Source organism: Neltuma alba, unplaced genomic scaffold (genome assembly GCF_004799145.2).
Source record: "Neltuma alba isolate B1F8T4 unplaced genomic scaffold, ASM479914v2 tig00001103_pilon, whole genome shotgun sequence".
NCBI classification, from domain to species: domain Eukaryota; kingdom Viridiplantae; phylum Streptophyta; class Magnoliopsida; order Fabales; family Fabaceae; genus Neltuma; species Neltuma alba.
Window position 1 is genome coordinate 10,076 of NW_021632329.1, and position 21,980 is coordinate 32,055.

Genomic DNA, 21,980 nt, shown 5'->3' on the forward strand with positions numbered 1-21,980 from the left:
ATAATTAAAAGTTTTGATTGAAAAAAAAAAAACAGAGAAATATTTAAAAGCGAATTAAATTATAAAACTAGTTTGGAGCATCTCGTCACCCATAGTCAGTATGCTCTTGTCCTGCTTCTTTTGTGAGATTCCACGCAATCAAACGGTCTCTAATTAGATGCTTTGACTGTCTTTTCACTATCTATAATAATTCACTCTTATTTTAAACTCATCTGCGAGTATGATTTCTCAAAGGAAAAGGTAGTATTATTTATGCTTTCAAAACGAGACCCAAATGGAACACAGTACAAAGGCCAATACAATGACCTGCCCACATTACAAGAGCCAAATACACACACACATACGACCCCTTTTAATTTTGCCAAACGAGACACATTAACAAACAACGATAATCCAAATAGAACCCCTAGTTCCTTACATACTTAAAGGATGCCCAAGCGACTTCTTCATATAGAGATACTGTTTGGAATTCCTCTTCCGGTGAGTCCGGGTTCACTGCTAGGATAGAGCAGGGTGTAGGGCATCATCACTGGCCCAACTCTATTTCCCAGTGTCCCATCTTCGTTCCTCCTTATCAATACTTTCTCAATCTCTTTCAGCCTGTCTCCAAATTTCTTAAAAGCCTCCAACACTTTAGCATCAGATGTCCAGTAAGGGATACTATTGGTTCCAAGATAAACCTCATCAGTGGTATGGCTTGACAGTATCTCTATAATTGACAGATCAAGAAGAGTCTCAAACTTTGGTGTGATTGTTTTTAAGAAAGCTAGCTCTGGATTCTCCACCATCTCGGCATATTCTTGAGTTCCCTTCTCAGGCATCAACCTTCTGCTGAGAGTAGGACGGTTTAAGATATAACCTCCATAAGGGTACTGTCCAAAATTCACAGCTGCATGCAGAGCTGAAGCTATCCATATGATAATAGTGCAACAGTGGATTAGCTCTTGACGAGTCAGCATCTTTGGCCACCAGTCCTTGTCTTTAAGGTCACCGTGACCTACTTCTACAAGTTCTTTCCACCATGATTGTAGCTCAGGATCCTGCTTAATGATCTCATCTGACTCGTAGTAATAAGAGACATAGTCATGAACCCAAGTCTTTATAGCATCCCATATCAGGAGCCCATCTACAGCATAAGGGTAGTCCTCTATCAGAAGGCGAAGCCCATGCGGAGCAGTTGGATCCTCCACTGCCATTCCTCTGAAATTTTTTCCAATAATTGTTAGTAAGTTATCAACTTAAGGATTATATGCTTTTTTTTCTTTTAAAATAATACTCTATAGTTTACCTCTTGATGAGATCAGCAGGTAAGGCTTGGTCAAGAAAATTCCAACTCTTGTAAACCACAGATGACATCTCCATTGAATATTTTCCAGGCAAGAATGAGTTCTCTATAATTCCATCTGCAGAGATTAAGTTTTGGCGAGCAAGTGCATTGATAAACAAGGTGTCATGATAATGAGGATGAAGAAGTTTAAACATAGGGTGCAGTTGACTGAGTTGCCTATATGTTGCAATAACAAACGGCTCCATCACAGCATGAGTATTCAGCCTGAGAAACCAAAAATTAAAAAGAAGAATGAAAATATTAATCATTGTATTAATTGGAGAGGCCTTCATGATTTGCATATTTTATAACTGAATGTATAATTACTAAGGGTGAAAAAACTGTTTACCAGTGACTGACTAGTTGATGATAGCCTGTGTCATTCACAACTACATATGCTTTAGCCAATTGCCAAATGGTACCCACAACACCTTCCGTTTCAGGCAGATACACTTTGCTGATAGCACCAAACTGATCTCCATCAGGATGAGGTAAACTAAGCTCAATTACAAGTGGCTTCAAAGTCCCATCATTTTGGAGGAACAGGATTGTCCTACTTGCATAAGCCTTTCTGGAAGTTTCATTGATCTTCCTCAAGTATGGCATGAATGCGTCGTAGTGATTTAATATGAATAATCTCTTGGAATTCAGTGCCTGCATGCATCAATCAAAGCTTAAATGGTATTCTTTCAGATATAAATGCTAAACTCCTTAATAAGACGAAGACAATAAAATTGCATTTCTAATTTCACCTCTTGAACTGTGAGCCCTTTCATGTTCTTCTCCAGGTGTTCTCTTGTTATGCTGGATGTATGATCACCGTAGAGTTTAATATCTAGCATGCTTTTTATGGGGAACTCCTGCAATGAATTTAAGAAAATTATGAGAGGATAATTATATTTAGAGAAGACAAATTAATGGTTGCATCTCTCATATATGATCACTTTAATTTTCTTACTTGAAGGAGGCAGATTAAAACGGGATTCACACCGGCAAGCATCTCTCGTGCAAATTCTTCATCCGTCATCCATCCATCTAGATTACCTGTTCCAAACATTATATATTTAATTTGAATGACTTCTTCGGAAAAATATTAAAGGCTAAGAAATGAGAGCTTAGTTAGATAGATAAATATAGGCACCTTGAATGACACCAGGAACTGGAAACAATAACTGCAGATCGCCGTTTTCTGGGGGCGTTGGTATTGGTAGCCTCTGAGCAATGGCTTCAAGTACCTCTATGGGCACATTAAATGTAAAACCATCTTTGTACAGTACTTTAAGTACCTGTTCAAAGCTTTCAAATTCTTTTCCTGATTTCTCCAATTCCGCTGATACATATGGTTTCATAAGGTTCATGGATGATTTGGGAAAATTTTGCACAAACTCAAACAGCTTCTGGTCTCCAAATCGATCATCTCTCGGAACATAGATCGAAAAGGCTTGTTCTGGAGGGAGTCTGCTCTCAGTGCTGGGTAGAGCTGGGAAAACGGGCTGGCCCGCGGGTTGCGGGCCAGCCCGCCACAACCCGCGGGCTAAACGGTGCGGGTTGCTTCAACCCGTATTTTGACGGGCTGGCAAAAGGCCAACCCTAACCCGCCATAGCGGGTTGGCGGGCTGGCCCGCCAGCCCGCCAATTTTTTTTTTTTTTTTTTACGTTTTTTTACAGCATGTTTTTGAAATATAAATTTATCCAAACTATCACCAAAATACAATTATAAGTTATACAATCTAGATTTGATCAGCAAATCCAACACATAAACTAGAAACATAACCTTCAAGGCTTCAACAAGTCTTAATCATACAAAGTTTTCAAACAAAATAAGTCTAATCTAATGATTTTCAATCTGCAATAATAACATTAGAAGCAATATCTGAAGCATCCAAAAGATCAACATCAACAATGTCCTTCTTCTTGGTGTCGGACTCGGATGTATCTGCCACATATAAAAAAAAAAGTGTTAGCATATTTACTACTATGGTGAGCTTAATATATACAAAACAAATATATTACCACTAGGAAAACCAAGAATCCAATTCCGAGTGCAAATAAGAGCTTGAACATTTTCTGGAAGAAGAGAACTTCGATATTTTGTGAGAACCCTTGAACCAATGCTAAAAGCTGATTCGCTGGCAACTGTAGTAATTGGAATACTAAGAATATCACATGCCATCTTTGAAAGGCATGGAAACCTAGCTGCATTAGTCTTCCAATATTCCAAAACATTAAATTTCACAAACAAATTAGGATCAAGGGGCACTTCTTCCAAATAATAGTCTAACTCAGACTTTTCAATTGATGTGGCATCTTTGCTCTTACATGTAAGATATTTCTGCAGTATTAATCATTAAAATAAAGAATTAGTAAAAGCTAAGTAATGAAAAGGGACAGCAAAAAAGACATTTAAGTCATAAGTATTAAAGAATTTCAAACCCACCCTAAAAGCTTTCAAGTAGGTGGTGCCTTCATCATCACTATCATGAGAGGTAGAGTCAGAAGGTGGTGCTGCCATCTCAGTTCTCACATTGAGATTAGAAGTTGAACTTGATTCTCCAACAAAAGGGACCGAAGATGAAGTTGATGATCCCATATTTCTATAATAATTGAAAACATAGTATAACTTGCTCCTAATGTTTTCAACCTTATCATTATAATTGATGGGATCAAGATTTGAGTAAGAAAACTTTATGACATCAAACTTCATTCTTGGGTCAAGAACAATCGCTAGAGAAAGAATTACACTATAATCACTCCAATATTTGTCAAACTTCTCAACCATTCTCACAGCCATATCCCGAATCACTGGATCTTCATCATCCAAATGTGATTTTAACATTAACTCAATTGTAAATATCTGCATGAAATACATGTTAGCAGTGGGATATGATGAGCCAGAAATCATGTCTGTTATCACCGCAAAAGGCTCTAAGAATGTGCACATCTTTTCTGCTCTAGACCACTCTTCATTTGTTGGACAATAGTGGTAATGGGTTCATGAAAAGCTAAATTAACAAAAGCACGACGATATCTAATAGCACTTTCAAGCATTGTGTATGTTGAATTCCATCTAGTCGGTACATCTAGCCTCAAACCCATTGAAGTTTCAATACCCCCAACATTGTCACAACATTTCTTGAAATTAATGAACCTTGCCTGTGATTGCTTTACATATCTAATGCTCTCCCTAATTTTATGCATAGCATCACTTGTTACTTTCAAGCCCTCCTGCACTATGAGATTCAAGATATGGGCACAACATCTCACATGGAAAAACTCTCCATTGCAGATCAAGCTATTGGTCAGATTCAATTGTTCTTTCAGCAAATTTTGCATATTATCATTTGCTGAAGCATTATCCAAAGTAATAGAAAATACCTTTTTATCAATCCCCCAATCCCTCAATATATCATGTGTCCTTTTAGCCAATTCAATCCCAGAGTGAGGAGGATCCATCTTAGAGAATGCAAGGATTTTGCTATTAAGCTTCCATTTATCATCAACAAAATGAGCAGTCAAACAAAGATATCCTTCACCAGTTATAGAAGTCCAACAATCAGAAGTCAAACACACTCTACAAAGACTGTTTGCTAATGTTTTCTTTAGGATCTCTTTTTGACTAAGATAGAAATTCCAAACATCCACCACAGCAGTTTTTCTAGTAATGTTCTTGTAATCAGGATTTAAATATGAAAGTAAATCCCTAATTGCATCATACTCAACAAAGGAATATGGAAGATCATGTTTAATAATAGCAAAAGCAATCTTATCCCGGACCTTGTTATGATCAATTTGTCTAGCCCTCACATTCCCTGCTTGATCTATCATCATGGCACCAATGTTCTTATATTTTGGAAGAGACACACATACATTAACATGACGCCGGAGAGTTGAAGTCCCATAATCCTTACCACCAACTAAATACACTTTTCCACACCCATTACATGTAGCCTTTTCTTTGCCATCTATAATACTTTTAGTAAAAAACTTCCAAACCTCAGATGTTGTTTTTTTAGCCCTTTTATTTGATTCAGGCATAGAAGACACGGGTGGAGCAGATTCATCTTGAATAGTATTACTTTCAGCAGCATTGTCAACATACTTTCTTTTATGCCTCATCACCCATTTTGGTTTAACAACGTATACTGCAAAAGATATTCCATATTTCCATTCAACAATTACACAAACAAGAAAACATTGAAAAAAAATTAAATTCTACTAATCTATTTCAATCAGATCCAAACCGAAACCGTCCAAACATAACTAAAAAAATTGAAATTTAACTGAAGAAAGAATAATCAATCTATCAATCCAGAATTCCAGTCACAATCTCAGCCTTAACAAGTGTTAAATTAATGACTTAATCAATCCAGTATTCCAATGAATTAGCAAATTACCAGACTGGAGAGGAGAGCACAGCTGCACAGAACAACAGGCGAGTAGTCACCGTCACTCACCGACGGAGCAAGAGGGAGACTTGGAGCAATGGAGCTCGAAGAACCCGGACTGGAGCTCGACGACGATGAAGAAGGGAGACGGACTCAAGCGACGCGAACGCGATCTCTGTCTCTGCCTCTGACCTGCGAGTGAGAGTGCGAGACCAGCCACCAACTCCAAGAGCCCCTAGTCGCTGTCGGTAGTCGCCAGAGACGAGAGTGAGCCTCGATTGAGGTTGAGGATTTGAGTTCGAGACTTGAGAGAGGGTCAGAGGGGTGTCTGTGTGAGATGAGAGCCTGCTGTCTCGGTCTCTCGGACTCTGCCTCTGCGTGACCGGTGACTGTGCCGTGAGGTGAGGGTGAGCCGTGACTGTGAGAGCCTAAGCGTGAGGCCCTGACTCCGTGAGCGGTGATGTTCGGACCGTCGGAGGGACTGAGGGAGTGAGAGTTAGGCACAGTCAGCGAGCGTCGCACTGAGACTCTGAGAGTGAAGACTGAGACCGTGAGTCCGTGACTGAGTCTGAGTGTTGGGGTCCTTGGGGAGTGACTGAGAGACTGAGAGCCGAGAGGTGAGAGGAGGGAGTGACTGAGTGATGGAGCGCCGACGCCGCCGAGCGCCTGAGCGAGTGAGGCGAGGGACGGGGGGGAGTCGTCGGGGACGGCTGGTCGACAGGTCGAGTAGACGAGTACTCGAGTGACGACTGACGAGCGGAGTGGTCAACTGCTGAAACTGGAAGGCCGGAAGTCGAAAGACGGAAGGGTTACTGGTTAGTGCGGAAGGCTGAAACTGGAAGGCCGGAAGTCGGAAGACGGAAGGGTTACTGGTTAGTGCGGAACTGCGGAAGGCTGAAACTGGAAGGCCGGAAGTCGGAACTCGGAAGACGGAAGGGACTTAGCCACTTAGGGTTATGACTTGCACTTGCAGATTAGTGTCTTAGTGATGTGGAGTCAGACAGGAGTCTCGGTCTCTCGGAGGGAAAACCGAAAAAGGAAAAAATTTAAAATAAAAAAAAAAAAATGGCGGGTTATACGGGCCAGCCCGCCAACCCGCGGGCTAACCCGTTTTAACCCGCGGGTTAAACGGTCCGGGCTGATGTAACCCGTTTTTCGGCGGGCTGGAAAAAAACCAACCCTAACCCGCCTCTTTAGAGTGGGTTGGCGGGCTGGCCCGCGGGTTACAACCCATATTACCGGCTCTAGTGCTGGGATCTGCTTTCACAAATTTAACTAAGATGAGTATACAGTCGTATTTAATATAGTTAATACTACCTCAGGTCCTTAGTATAAAAGCTAGTTAACTAATTTTAGTATATTAAAAAAATTAGTTAAGTTAGTTATTTATAATAAATAAGTGTTGTCTTTCCTAAAATATCTTTGCTAAACAAGTGTATTAGTTAGAACTACTATTATTACAAGGATTACTTTAGAAAAAATAGGTAAATACGATAGGTAAAGTGGATTAGAGTTTTATATTTAGGACCAAAATAAAAGTCAAACGGATTCTTATATTAAAGACTGGAGGTGGTATGATAAAAACCACTGGGATGGGAGCATCTTGAAGAAGGGGAGAATCCAGATCAGGACTTTTCCGTGGCCCAACTCTAATCTAATGTAAGACTTTCTTACTTTGCCCCCGTTTTACGTTAAGTCTATTCATACTTGAACACTTATATTAGGGACAATAATAATTAAGTCATGAAAGATTAAATTCTTATCTGCAATTGACTCCTGAATTTGCAATTTATTTCTCAGGAAAATTTATCAGTGCGCTAACTGTGATTAAATCGATCTGTCACTGTCTCCTTGTATTTGAGGTCTCACCATTTTTTGATGGGGCCCTTCCAGTCCTTAGCCTGCGGGGATAGGGATATTGAGTGGATCCTCCAAGAGTTGGACGAGCAAGATCTGGACTTGCATCAACATCACCCAAGTCATTGTATGTAGCATAATCATAGATTCTATCCCATTCCCGTCGAACTTCATCAACTGGAATTTCATCTATATCTCCTCTTAAAAGTTTCAGCTCTACTTTTCGGAAAAAACTCAATAGTCCTGGTGTTTGACTCGGCAGGTATGACTGAAACATCAGAGTTTCTCAATCAATATATATATATATATATGAACTGTTACAAGTTATATATAGGAATAAGAGAACTAGCTGAAAGGAAATTAAATGGACTTCTTAGGTACCTTGTTGACGAAGAAGAGACGAGTGAGATGCGTGTTGTTGAATGTGTCAACCCAAGAGTTGCAGATGAAATGAAGAGGCTGAGTGGTAAGATTGGGAATGGGATGAACAGTGAGGCTGACAAGGAATATCTCAAAATCAAGGATCAAAAGATCAAATGCTACTGGAATTCCCTTATCTTCGGACCAAAAATTGTAAGTAAAGTCGTATGATTGAGTTCCCAAGGGGGAGGACGACGACTTTCTGCTGATACCACCTTTGGGAGCATGGCGTTCATATTTCTGCATCTGTTTCTCATCTGCAACATTTGCTCTTTGGCTTGGAAAAGAGTCTTCTTCTGCAATTAGAATTCACAGTGCATTTGGATAAGTGAGATATATATATATATATATATATAGGATTTGTTATAATTAATTGGCAAAGAAGAATATAGAAATAGAAGCAGATAATTAAACACCTAGCCAAGGAGGAAGGGGTTCTTTAGAACCGATAAATCTGGCATTCATGACGAGGCATTCAGCCCCAGGACCGGCGACGACCATGGTGTATTTAAGTTCCATCATGATTTGTGGTGGAAGCTAATTAAAAGCACAAACTCAGAGAAATTGCTGCGAGTTGTGGGTGATGAGCAAAGCGGATAGCAAAGTCACGGGTATTTATAATATACTCAATGGACAAAATTACGTATAACATGTTTTTAACCTTTACAATATGTGTAACTCCATGCATGCATCTGTGCGAAAGCCTTTGATGTGAAGAAGACGAACCATACTTGGCTTGTATGGCAGCCACTATCTTCCAAGTTTCATAAATATTGATATTGATATTGATAATATCCTTTTTGCTAATATGGATTATACCCTCTTGCACCATTTTTCTGGGCTTTGTGGTCCTTCCTTTGTAGCTGATACAGCCTAGCTATATTTTCTTCGCATCTACAAAAGCTTATAGTTGTATTTCTAACTATTTCTTTAAAGCAAGGTAGCCCTTAACATTCATGTTAATTAACTTGAATTGATCATCAAGACAGAACTTTTTGCTATTTCTCACACATACTCCGAAATAACAATAATTCATTTGCATCCTTCAAAACTACTCGTCATATTTTTTAACATTTACTTCTTCTCAAGATATTAAAAATTGGACCAATTATGAAACGAATTGAAAAAGTGATTTAAGAGTCAATGCTCTAAAAGAGTAATATTTAAATAAAAAATGCATTAATTTATGAGTAAATGAAACATTTGTGTATGAAGTTATGCATAATTTAATAAAATAGAATTATTAAAACATATATATGATCTATTGCTTTTTTTTTAAATTTAAAATAATATGGTTTCAAACTTGAAGACTGAAAAAAAACTATAAAATTCAATTTAGTTGTCCCCTTCAAAACTCTTAATCAAACCAATTGGGGAACCGTTTCATTAATCTAATTAGTAGTTTTAAATTGAGTTTTAATACTCTTTTTTTGTACAATTCAAGATATCTTAAAATAGTTTTGGGTTTGAAACTAATTTTTGTTGAACCAAAAGCATTACAGTTGAAGTCCAACTATCAAATAAGCTTCTCGGGATTCAAACTTATAAGGATGAGACTAGATGAGACTGCTTACCATCTCAACCAGTAAGATAGTTTTAATACTATTTATGTTATACATAGGCATTCTTTCCATCTACGTCATATGATATGCCAACCAAAAAAGAAGATATTTGCGGTGTGTGTTTTAATATTACTCCCTCCAAAAACAATGCAAGACTTTAAACGTTTCATCAATTAATGTTGTAGAGTGAATACGTATTTTGGCCAAAGAAAAGAAAAGAAGGAAAGACACATTGTATCTACTTTGTCCTATTATGTACTTGTGTTCGATTGCTTCCATATAGTTTTGGAATCGATAAAACCATTATATCATCAAGATATTTTTTAAAGCAGATCTTTTTATTCATATTCTGTCAAATATCAAATGCTCCTATAAATTTTCATTGCATATGTTTGAATTTAGCTATTTCTAACTCAGCTTTTACTTTCAAGCTTCAATACACACACATGCACATCTCATTGGAGGCATTTCTTAAGCTTTTCTGTTTTTGCCCCCCAAATTGAATGAAAGTGAGATTGAAAACAATACTAATTCCTAATCCCATGCATACACATGTATGAGATTGAATACATAATAATTTGTCCCATACTACTAATACTAAGTGTGGATTTATTCACCAATATTGGTATGGAAAATAGGCCTTATTAATGCCCAACAGCAATTAAACCATAATTAAAAAAAGCTAACCAGACCACAAGTTCTAAGGTTACACAGTCCCAATTATTTTAAAACGCTTTTCAAGATATGCAATCCTAATAACATGTTAACGGATTTATAAAATTTTTTGGCAATGTCTCACCTAAAAATTGAATATTACAATAATTCTACAATGAAAATCGACAGCGTGTAACCAATTACACCCTCCCATCAATTACTTTAAAGTATTAAGCTGCGCAAACTAATAAATAATGAAATAAAAACAACAAATTCAATCTTTATTTATAAGCAAAGGGTACTTTCCACGCTTTTTGGACCTTATAATAATAATAATAATAATAATAATAATAATAATAATAATAATAATAATAATAATAATAATAATATCTTTCTTACCATGTATCAAAGTCATGTGCAAATTAACATGCCCATATATAATTTAGAAAGCGTTTATAACTAATTCACTAATAAATTAAATATGGCAGATTTGTATTTTTTTTTTCAGGCATGGGTTTTTTTTGTTAAAAGTAATCATATTCAATATACTGTTAAGCATTAAATATGAACACCTATCCTAATAGGAATTTAAACCTTGGTTTTGTACCTCTTGAATAGGAAAAATATGGACTCGTCTAGAGCCGGGAAAATGGGCCGAGCCCGTCGGGCCGGCCCGTTTAAGCCCTGAAATTATGAGGGTCGGGTTTGATATTTTTCTCTTAAAATGGGAAATAAGCCCTGGAGGGCCGATGGCTTAAAAGGACCGGCCCTAGAGGGCCACGGGCCGGCCCTTTTAAGCCCTTTTATAATTTTTTTATTTTTTAATATAATTTTAATGCTATTAATTGTTTACATTATTAATAATATTTCAAATATTTAGTTATTATTATCATTTTAAAATTAAATTTAGTTTTAGACAATAATTTATTCAATTAAATTTTTAAAAAATGGGTTAATTTGGACTTTAATAATGATTTGATTTATATTATATGCGTTGATATTTTTAAACTATATTTATAGATTTGATAATAGAATATTTTTATACTTATATAACTTGTGATTCTATAATTTGAATTAGAAATTCATGAGTTTCAACAACAATGTTTCTCACATTAAAGTAAAATAATAGTTAGATTGCACAATTTAAAAATAAAATTCTTATAAAGAAGACAAACTTGATATTTTTGTTACGAAAGAAAAGCACACTTATGAAGAAAAGTAATTAATTATAGTGATGATGAAGTTTCAAAAGATTAATGATAGTATTTATTTATTGCACAATTGCATTATAAATAAAACTTTTAGATGTTGTTATCTTGTTAAGCAATGTTTTAGATGTTCTTAGATGTTGATGAATATTTATATATGATTATATTTTATATTTGTGATTTAATTTTATTTATATTTATGTCTTTTATTAATAATTTTATTGGTTTATTTTTATATTTTTATAAAAAAATACGATAAATATAAAAAAAATAGTATTTTTTCTTAAATGGGCCAAAAGCCCGTGGGCCGGCCCTAGCCCTGTAGCTTAAGGGTCGGGCCTAGCAAATTGGGGTATTTTTAAAATTTTAGCTTTGGAGGGCCGGCCCTTTTAAGCCCGTCAACCCTGAAGAGCCGGCCTTGATTCCCAGCTCTAGACTCGTCGGTGTTGGGATATCAATGTCCTGATTTGTATAATGAGTAATGAAAACCTCTGTGGTCCCGTGTTTTTGGCTCTGCTCATCAGTGGTCCAATGAAATGTAATTCAATTTTTTTAAAAAAAAATTGAAAATGATAAAATAAGATTCCTAAGACTTAACCCCCCTAAGATTACGTCTTTTTTTTTTGGCGGTAACAAATGAAAGTCCTAATAAAAGAGTTAACAACCTTATTTTTTTGTCCTTTTTCATTTAAAAAACTGATAAATAAAAATCTAAAATTAATTATTGGAGAAGTTTTGTGAGGTTCCAACAATTTATAAAACATACTACTTCCAATTCTTAATATAAAAACTCGTTTAACTTTTATTTTAGTCATAAATATAAGACTCTAATTGCTTGGTCTCTCATATTTATCTATTTTTTTCTTAAGATAGACATTGTAATAACAGTAATTCTAGCCAATATACTTGATTGGCAAAGATATTTTAGAAAAAACAACACATATTTATTATAAATAACTAACTTAACTAGTTTTTTTAATCTACTCAAATTAGACACCAGCTCTTATGTTAGAAATATGAGGTAGTAATTATGAAGAGTCTTGGGAACAAGTGAGTAATATGTATCTTGCGACTATTCGTTGTGCTCAAGCTTGTCCTTCTTTTTTTTTTTTTTTTTGGCAACCAAACTGAAATTTACATTCACTTGCCAGTAATTACATTTTAGGAGAATTATTAGAAGGTGTCAAAAAAATTATATTTACTAAGAAGCTGCATAAAAATTAAATATTCATAATGACAAATTTTAATTAAAAAATATAACAAATTCTTATATAAAAAATGATAATAGGTTTTAATTACTCACTTCTCATTAAGATTTTTTAATAATTATTTTTTTACACCTCACAATAATTTTTCCTTACATTTTCTTTTCTTGTGAGATGGATACCACACAGTGATTTTTCTTTAATTATTTTAGCGACTTGTAATTTCCTCGGATGCCTTCTCCACATCTTTCATTTGAGTTTGGCGGCACCTTGGGAAGCAGCAGAGGGACCATGTTGAATAATTGATTACAGCCAAATGAGCGACGTGGATTTTTGCCTCATATTTGTCCATATCATATTGGCACGTTTTTATTTTAATGCAGAATAAATTGATTTCTTTATTTGCCGCACAGCTCCTATTGAAGAAGACATGACTTCTAAGGTCAAGAGATTTTGGGTGATTTCTGGATTAAATACAAATTAAATTAATAAAGAAGTCATTGGACACAATCTATAAGCAAGATTATGGGCATGTTTGAAATAATTTATGAGTCACTTTTTAATATTAATTCACAAAATACGACATAAATAACTAAATATGTGAGAGAAATTTTGTCTTAGATAATAGAAGACGTACTTATAAATGATTTCTAATGCCATGTCAAACAGAGGTGCTATATTCTTTGAATTAAAACACAATATATTGTAGGCTTATTATTCATTTGGTACAATAATTACATTTGCATATTATGCTTTATTATAGATCAATCAAAATGATGGATATAATATGACAATTTAACCACAACTTCTCACTCAAGCATTATCGCATGTTCCCATGCAGCCATCAATTTTGGACACAGTATCTTAAAAATTATAGTAACTTAAAACCGTCCAACTCTTAGCATAAGGTTGGTATTTAGCTTGAGGAGGGAAATAACTCACGAATATAATATAGAATGTGAAGGCTTGCTAAACAAAGTCATCGTAGGTAGCATAATCATAGATTCTATCCCCTTCTTTGCGAACTCTATCACCTTCAATTTCATCTGTATCTCCTCTAAAAAAATTTCAGCTCTTCTTTTCGGAATGCACCCACTGAAATATTAAGAGAGTTACTGAATCAATATATGTGAATTGTTCCAAGTTAAAGGAATATATATAAATAAGAGAACCTGCAGGAAGGAAATGTAGGTATGTACGTACCTTGTTGATGAAGAAGATACGAGGGAGTTGTATAATGGGGACGTATGGGTAAACCCAAGTGTTGCAGATGAAATGAACAGTGAGGCTCACGAGGAATATCTCATAATCAAGAAGAAAAAAATCAAATGCTTCTGGAATTCCTTTATCCTCGGACCAATCGTCGCAAGTCAAGTCGTGTGAATATTGTTGGGTACCCAAGGAGGCCGACATTTTGCCGATACCATCTTTCCGAGCATGGCTTTCATACTTCTGCATGTATTTCTGATCTGCAACGTATGCTCTTTTCTTTGCAACATCGTCGCCTGCAATTAGATTCACAGTGAATTCGATTCATAATGGCAAAGAGGAATAAGAATATGATTATAAGGACTTTGGAGTACATACATATACATAAGCACCTGTGGAAGAAGGAAAAGGAATCTTTAGAACCGATAAATCGGCCCGCGATGGCACAGCATTCAGCCCCAGTGCCGGAGGCGACAGTGGTGTTAAGTTTCATGATTTGTAGTGGAAGGTAATTAATTAAAACCACAAGCTCAGAGAATGTAGTTTAGTTTCACTTTAATGCATCAGACCTGGACCATTTATATTTTATTTAAACGATCCAAATTTAAAATTTTTAATTAATTATTTTTAAATAGAAAAACTATTTTTGAAAAGAATGATAGTTAAGAGATCATTCCTATTTTAGATTCTCAATGTATTAAAATAATTGTTTTGAATAAATAAAAAATAAATAAATATAAAAAGGAAATCAAATCTAGACCATTCAAATAAGATATGGATGATTTAGATCTGATAAGTTTATAATCACCCAAACTGGTTCTGCAAGTTGAGGGTGAGGAGCAAAAAGGATAGCAAGTCACGGGTATTTACAGAGACATGTAATGATCAATAACGGACTTCATGGAGAACTTTTTTCCTTTTCTTTTTTTTTTTCCTTTTTTACCCATGTGACTCCATGCATGCATTTGTACGAAAGCTACTATCCTACCATTTTCATAAAACTCCTAGTCAAACCATTCAGGAAACTGGTTCATTAATATAATTGGCACACTCGAGTTAAGTTTTCAGACTACGTTATGTATAAATATTGGTGATATGATAACTTTTGCAATGTGTATGTTTTTCAAAGTTATTTTGAAGTTCCCTCGAAAAACAATCAGATTTCATGTTGTGCAGTTAATACTTATATTCACAAAAATAGGGAAACCACGGTATATCTATTTTGGACTTGTTCGCAATCTACTTAGTTTAAGTACTTATAAACACTTTTACGAGACAAAACCATTTCGACATACTTATCTTGTATTCTTAAACCATTTTAAACAAGTTCTTTGTGTTATTATATATTTGTATCCAATCCCTTCCTACCACATGGTTTTGGAATCATCAAGATATTTTTTAAAGCATATCTTTTTGTTCATGTTCTGTCAAATAAAACATCAAATCCTCCTATATAAATTTTCTTTGGATAATATATGAGTGACAAAAGTTTCTGGTGAAGTGTTTGGCTCTGCTCAGTGGTCCAATGAAATGTAACTCCTACTCATGGAAAACAAGTGAGAAATCCAGCTCCATACATTACTTCAGTGATTGGCAACGGGGAGGATATTAAGTCCCAAACTGATATATGTTTGTTATGAAAAGACGACGACAAGTCTCACGTTAAAAGATTTATTATTGGTGAGAAAGATTCGATACATATTGTTTTACACATAGAGAGCATTAGTATCCCGCAGATTTTTTATATAAACATATTTTCATTTAGATCCTTTGAGCTAATAATATTTTTAACAGGAGTTTTTCCCCCTCAAATTTCTCTTTTCTTATTTAAAAAAAATTGAAAAGAATGAAGTAAGGTTCTTAAGAGTTAACCCCTTAGGATTAAATTAAGTCTCTTTTGTTGGCGGAACCAAACTAACTTCATGATAAGAGGGTTGACAAGATAAGCTTATTTGATCCTTTTCGTTTTTTAAAAAAGATTGAAAAAATAAAATCATAGGGGAAATTATTTTCAATCACGTGACGGACTGGAACTAGTTTTTTTTTTTTTTTTTGTGGTGAAGGATCGGCTGGATTTTTGTCTCACAGATATGCAGATGAGCATTATTGGACCACTTTGGCCAAAAACATTATTGGACCACTGATTAGAGCCACAAAAACTTTTGTCACTCATTAGGACATAGCACCAATTAATTAGATCTAACAGAAAAGTTAGCCCCCCACAATATAACAAATTTGGGTTCAAATCTCAGTTAAGAAAAATATTTGTATTTAGTGTTTGATAGTGTCTAAATTTTACTACTTATTTGATTATTAACGTAAAAGTTACAATAATTAATCTATAGGTATTAGTTACTCCCTCTGGTTTTAATTATAAGCTTTAAATTTTAAAAAGAATGTGGTTCATTTTATGAATTTTAATTTTTATTTATCTTGACATTTAATACTTTTTTCAGTTTTGCTCTTAATTATTTATTCTCTCTCATTTGCCATAATATCTTTTATCACATTTTCCCACACATTCTCTTTAATCCATTTTCTCATTTATTATAAGTGAATGCTTAGAAACAAAAATATATTTCTAACATATTTATTACTTTTAACTAAATTTAACTAATTTTTCATTATCCATGAATTAATTATTTAAAACATATAATAAAGATCAGAGGGAATAGTTATTTAATTTGTAGAAAATTCATGTTGATTTTCAAAAAATACCGCTTCTAATAATTTGCATTAGATACTAAAATCGTGATTGAAAAAAAATCTTAATATGTGCAACTAATAAGGAGAATTTAGAAGAAAAGTTATTAATTTAAAAAAGAAATAGTTTGGGATCTTATATAAGCCAATCCCTCTATTAACTGTTAAAAAGTACTCCTCTGGTCTTTAATATAGGACCCAATTGTTAAGTTGGTTTTGGTCTTAAATATAAGACCAATTTATCATATTTATCAATTTTCTCTAAATTACCCATATAGATACTCACTCAATCATAATCAAGTAGAAGAGGAAGATGTGGTATTAAGAAAGATGATTATGGTATTTTAGGAAAAATGTGTCCCATTTTTTATAATTAACTAACTTACCTGACTTCTTTAATCTAATCAAATTAGTTAAATCAGTTTTATATTAAGTATCGGAGGAGTAATTTTATTTTAAAGATGCAAAGTGTGGTCCAGGTGACAGCTCAATTCTTGTTTGTGAGTGCCAACAGAGGTTTTAAAGAGGACATAGGATTAAATGTGGGCCTAAAAGGATGGCATATATGGTGAAGTAAGAGGGAAATAAATTATAACTGTTTATATTCAAAAACCCATTTTGGCTGTCAAAGGATTATGAAAATTCAAATACTTTCGCTAGCATTTAGCATTTTTCAGGCTTTTCAAGTGTCAGTTTTCATTTAGAAAACGTGAGATAATTAAAAGTCTTGACCCAAAAAAAAGAGAAAATCACAAATAAAGACTTCCCGAATTATCAAAATTATGCAAAGGTCACCTGAATAAGCAAAATTACCATGAGAAACCCAGTCTTATATTGCAAATATACAATCTTGGTGAAATGTCTGAAATACTCCTCAGCCAAATGACAAGTTGACTATAGAAAATGACAAGTTCACTTTAACGAATGACAATTTCAGTAGATCAAATCACAATTTGGTTGAAGGTATGTCAAATGACAAGCTGACTATAGGAAATAACAAGTTTACTTTAGCGAATGACAACTTTAGTAGACCAAATCACAACTTGACTGAGGGGCATTTCAGACATTTCGTCAAGATTTCATATTTGCAATATGGGACTGAGTCCTTTATGGTACTTTTGCTTATTCAGGTGACCTCTGCGTAATTTTAGTGATTTGGATGTCTTTATTTGTCATTTTTCTCAAAAAAAAAAACACAGAGATATTTAAAAGTGAATTAAATTATAAAGACAACTTGGAGCATCTAGTCACTCATAGTTAGTACGCTTTTGTCCTGCTTCTTTTCTGAGATTCTACGCAATCAAACGGTATCTAATTAGATGCTTTGACTATCTTTTCACTCTCTAGAATAATAATTCACTCTTATTTTGTACTCGAACAATCAAAGGAGAAGGTAGTACTTATTTATGCTTTCAAGACAAAACCCAAATGGAACACAGTACAAAGGCCAATACAATGACCCGCCCACATTACAAGAGCCTAATACACACGCAGATATATGACCCCTTTTAATTTTGCCAAACAAGAACACATTAACAAACTACAATAATCCAAATAGAACCCCTAGCTCCTTACACACTTAAAGGACGCCCAAGCGACTTCTTCATATAGAGATACTGTTTGGAATTCCTCTTCCAGTGAGTCCAGGTTCACTGCTAGGATAGAGCAGAGTGTAGGGCATCATCACTGGCCCAACTCTATTTCCCAGTATCCCATCTTCATTCCTCCTTATCAATACTTTCTCAATTTCTTTCAGCCTGTCTCCAAATTTCTTAAAAGCCTCCAACACTTTAGCATCAGATGTCCAGTAAGGGATACTATTGGTTCCAAGATAAACCTCATCGGTGGTATGGCTTGACAGTATCTCTATAATTGACAGATCAAGAAGAGTCTCAAACTTTGGCGTGATTGTTTTTAAGAAAGCTAGCTCTGGATTCTCCACCATCTCGGCATATTCTTGAGTTCCCTTCTCAGGCATCAACCTTCTGCTGAGAGTAGGACGGTTTAAGATATAACCTCCATAAGGGTACTGTCCAAAATTCACAGCTGCATGCAGAGCTGAAGCTATCCATATGATAATAGTGCAACAGTGGATTAGCTCTTGACGAATCTGCATCTCAGGCCACCAGTCCTTGTCTTTAAGGTCACCATGACCTACTTCTACGAGTTCTTTCCACCATGATTGTAGCTCAGGATCCTGCTTAATGATCTCATCTGACTCATAGTAATAAGAGACATAGTCATGAACCCAAGTCTTTATAGCATCCCATATCAGGAGCCCATCTACAGCATAAGGGTAGTCCTCTATCAGAAGGCGAAGCCCATGCGGAGCAGTTGGATCCTCCACCGCCATTCCTCTGAAATTTTTTCCAATAATTGTTAGCAAGTTATCAACTTAAGGATTATATGCTTTTTTTTCTTTTAAAATAATACTCTATAGTTTACCTCTTGATGAGATCAGCAGGTAAGGCTTGGTCAAGAAAATTCCAACTCTTGTAAACCACAGATGACATCTCCATTGAATATATTCCAGGCAAGAATGAGTTCTCTATAATTCCATCTGCAGAGATTAAGTTTTGGCGAGCAAGTGCATTGATAAACAAGGTGTCATGATAATGAGGATGAAGAAGTTTAAACATAGGGTGCAGTTGACTGAGTTGCCTATATGTTGCAATAACAAACGGCTCCATCACAGCATGAGTATTCAGCCTGAGAAACCAAAAATTAAAAAGAAGAATGAAAATATTAATCATTGTATTAATTGGAGAGGCCTTCATGATTTGCATATTTTATAACTGAATGTATAATTACTAAGGGTGAAAAAACTGTTTACCAGTGACTGACTAGTTGATGATAGCCTGTGTCATTCACAACTACATATGCTTTAGCCAATTGCCAAATGGTACCCCCAACACCTTCAGTTTCAGGCAGATACACTTTGCTGATAGCACCAAAGTGATCTCCATCAGGGTGAGGTAAACTAAGCTCAATTACAAGTGGCTTCAAGGTCCCATCATTTTGGAGGAACAGGATTGTCCTACTTGCGTAAGCCTTTCTGGAAGTTTCATTGATCTTCCTCAAGTATGGCATGAATGCGTCGTAGTGATTTAATATGAATAATCTCTTGGAATTCAGTGCCTGCATGCATCAATCAAAGCTTAAGTGGTATTCTTTCAGATATAAATGCTAAACTTTATATGATAAACTCCTTAATAAGACGAGGACAATAAAATTGCATTTCTAATTTCACCTCTTGAACCGTAAGCCCTTTCATGTTCTTCTCCAGGTGTTCTCTTGTTATGCTGGATGTATGATCACCGTAGAGTTTAATATCTAGCGTGCTTTTTATGGGGAACTCCTGCAATGAATTTGAGAAAATTATGAGAGGATAATTATATTTAGAGAAGACAAATTAATGGTTGCATCTCTCATATTTGATCACTTTAATTTTCTCACTTGAAGGAGGCAGATTAAAACGGGATTCACACCGGCAAGCATCTCTCGTGCAAATTCTTCATCCGTCATCCATCCATCTAGATTATCTGTTCCAAACATTAAATATTTAATTTGTATGGCTTCTTCGGAAAAATAAAGGCAAAGAAATGAGAGCTTAGTTAGATAGATAAATATAGGCACCTTGAATGACACCAGGAACTGGAAACAATAACTGCAGATCGCCTTTTTCTGGGGGCGTTGGTATTGGTAGTCTCTCAGCAATGGCTTTCAGTACCTCTATGGGCACATTAAATGTAAAACCATCTTTGTACAGTACTTTAAGTACCTGTTCGAAGCTTTCAAATTCTTTTCCTGATTTCTCCAATTCCGCTGATACATATGGTTTCATAAGGTTCATGGATGATTTGGGAAAATTTTGCACAAACTCAAACAGCTTCTGGTCTCCAAATCGATCATCTCTGGGAACATAGATCGAAAAGGCTTGTTCTGGAGGGAGTCTGCTCTCAGTGCTGGGATCTGCTTTCACAGATTTAACTAATATGAGTGAACAGTCATATTTAATTACATTTAATAGCTAGATATAGTTAATATGACAAAGACTACTGAGGTAGGAGCATCTTGAAGAAGGGGAGAATCCATATCAGGACTTTTCCGCGGCCCAACCCTATCTAATGCAAGACTTTCTTATTTTCCCTCTGTTTTACGTCAAGTCTATTCATACTTGAACCCTTATATTACGGAGAATAATAATTAAGTCATGAAAGATTAAATTCTTATCTGCAATTGACTCCTGAATTTGCAACTTATTTCTGCGAAAAATTTATCAGTGAGCTAACTGTCATTAAATCGATCTGTCACTATCTCTTTGTATTTGAGGTCTCACCATTTTTTGATGGGGCCCTTCCAGTTCTTAGCCTGCGGGGATAGGGATATTGAGTGGATCCTCCAAGAGTTGGACGAGCAAGATCTGGACTTGCATCAACATCACCCAAGTCATTGTAGGTAGCATAATCATAGATTCTATCCCATTCCTGTCGAACTTCATCAACTGGAACTTCATCTATATCTCCTCTTAAAAGTTTCAGCTCTCTTTTTCGGAAAACACTCAATAGTCCTGGTGTTTGACTAGGCAGGTATGACTGAAACATCAAGTTTCTCAATCAATACATATAGTTATATATAGGAATAAGAGAACTAGCTGGAAGGAAATTAACTGTACTTATTAGGTACCTTGTTGACGAAGAAGAGACGAGTGAGATGCGTGTTGTTGAATGTGTCAACCCAAGAGTTGCAGATGAAATGAAGAGGCTGAGTAGTAAGATTGGGAATGGGATGAACAGTGAGGCTGACAAGGAAGATCTCAAAGTCAAGGATCAAAAGATCAAATGCTACTGGAATTCCATTATCTTCGGACCAAAAGTTGTAAGTAAAGTCGTATGATTGTTGAGTTCCCAAGGGGGAGGACGACGACTTTCTGCTGATACCACCTTTGGGAGCATGGCGTTCATATTTCTGCATCTTTGCTGATCTGCACCATTTGCTCTTTGGTTTGGAAAAGATCTTCTGCAATTAGATAATTCACAGTGAATTTGGATAAGTGAGATATATATATATATATATATATATATATGATTGGTCATAGCTAATTGGCAAAGAAGAATATAGAAATATAAGTAGATAATTAAATAACACCTAGCCAAGGTGGAAGGGGTTCTTTAGAACCGATAAATCGTGCATTCATGACGAGGCATTCAGCCCCAGGACCGGCGACGACCATGGTGTATTTAAGTTCCATGATTCGTGGTGGAAGCTAATTAAAAGCACAAACTCAGAGAAATTGCTGCGAGTTGTGGGTGATGAGGAAAGAGGATAGCAAAGTCACGGGTATTTATAATATGCTCAATGGACAAAACTACGCATAACATGTTTTCTATCTTTATAATATGTGTAACTCCATGCATGCATTTGCGCGAAAAGCCTTTGATGTGAAGAAG

The 21,980-nt window shown here is 35.4% G+C and overlaps 1 protein-coding gene across 1 annotated transcript; it reads right to left on the reverse strand.

Annotated features, from left to right (window-relative positions):
• Positions 1-224: 224 nt before the first annotated feature.
• Positions 225-21,727, reverse strand: LOC114750564 (uncharacterized). Its single transcript, XM_028939162.1, has 26 exons — positions 21,679-21,727; positions 21,217-21,549; positions 20,870-21,125; positions 20,167-20,502; positions 19,987-20,072; positions 19,781-19,888; positions 19,364-19,668; positions 18,976-19,239; positions 18,136-18,887; positions 13,822-14,123; positions 8,436-8,526; positions 7,951-8,285; positions 7,582-7,837; positions 6,018-6,422; positions 5,782-5,904; positions 4,406-5,469; positions 3,765-4,181; positions 3,341-3,659; positions 3,187-3,263; positions 3,055-3,101; positions 2,469-2,878; positions 2,286-2,371; positions 2,080-2,187; positions 1,677-1,981; positions 1,289-1,552; positions 225-1,200 (listed from the first exon to the last, which is right to left on the reverse strand). Exons 2-26 carry the CDS (start codon positions 21,502-21,504, stop codon positions 447-449), a joined length of 7,758 nt encoding a protein of 2,585 aa, XP_028794995.1. The 5' UTR covers positions 21,505-21,549; positions 21,679-21,727; the 3' UTR covers positions 225-446.
• Positions 21,728-21,980: the final 253 nt, after the last annotated feature.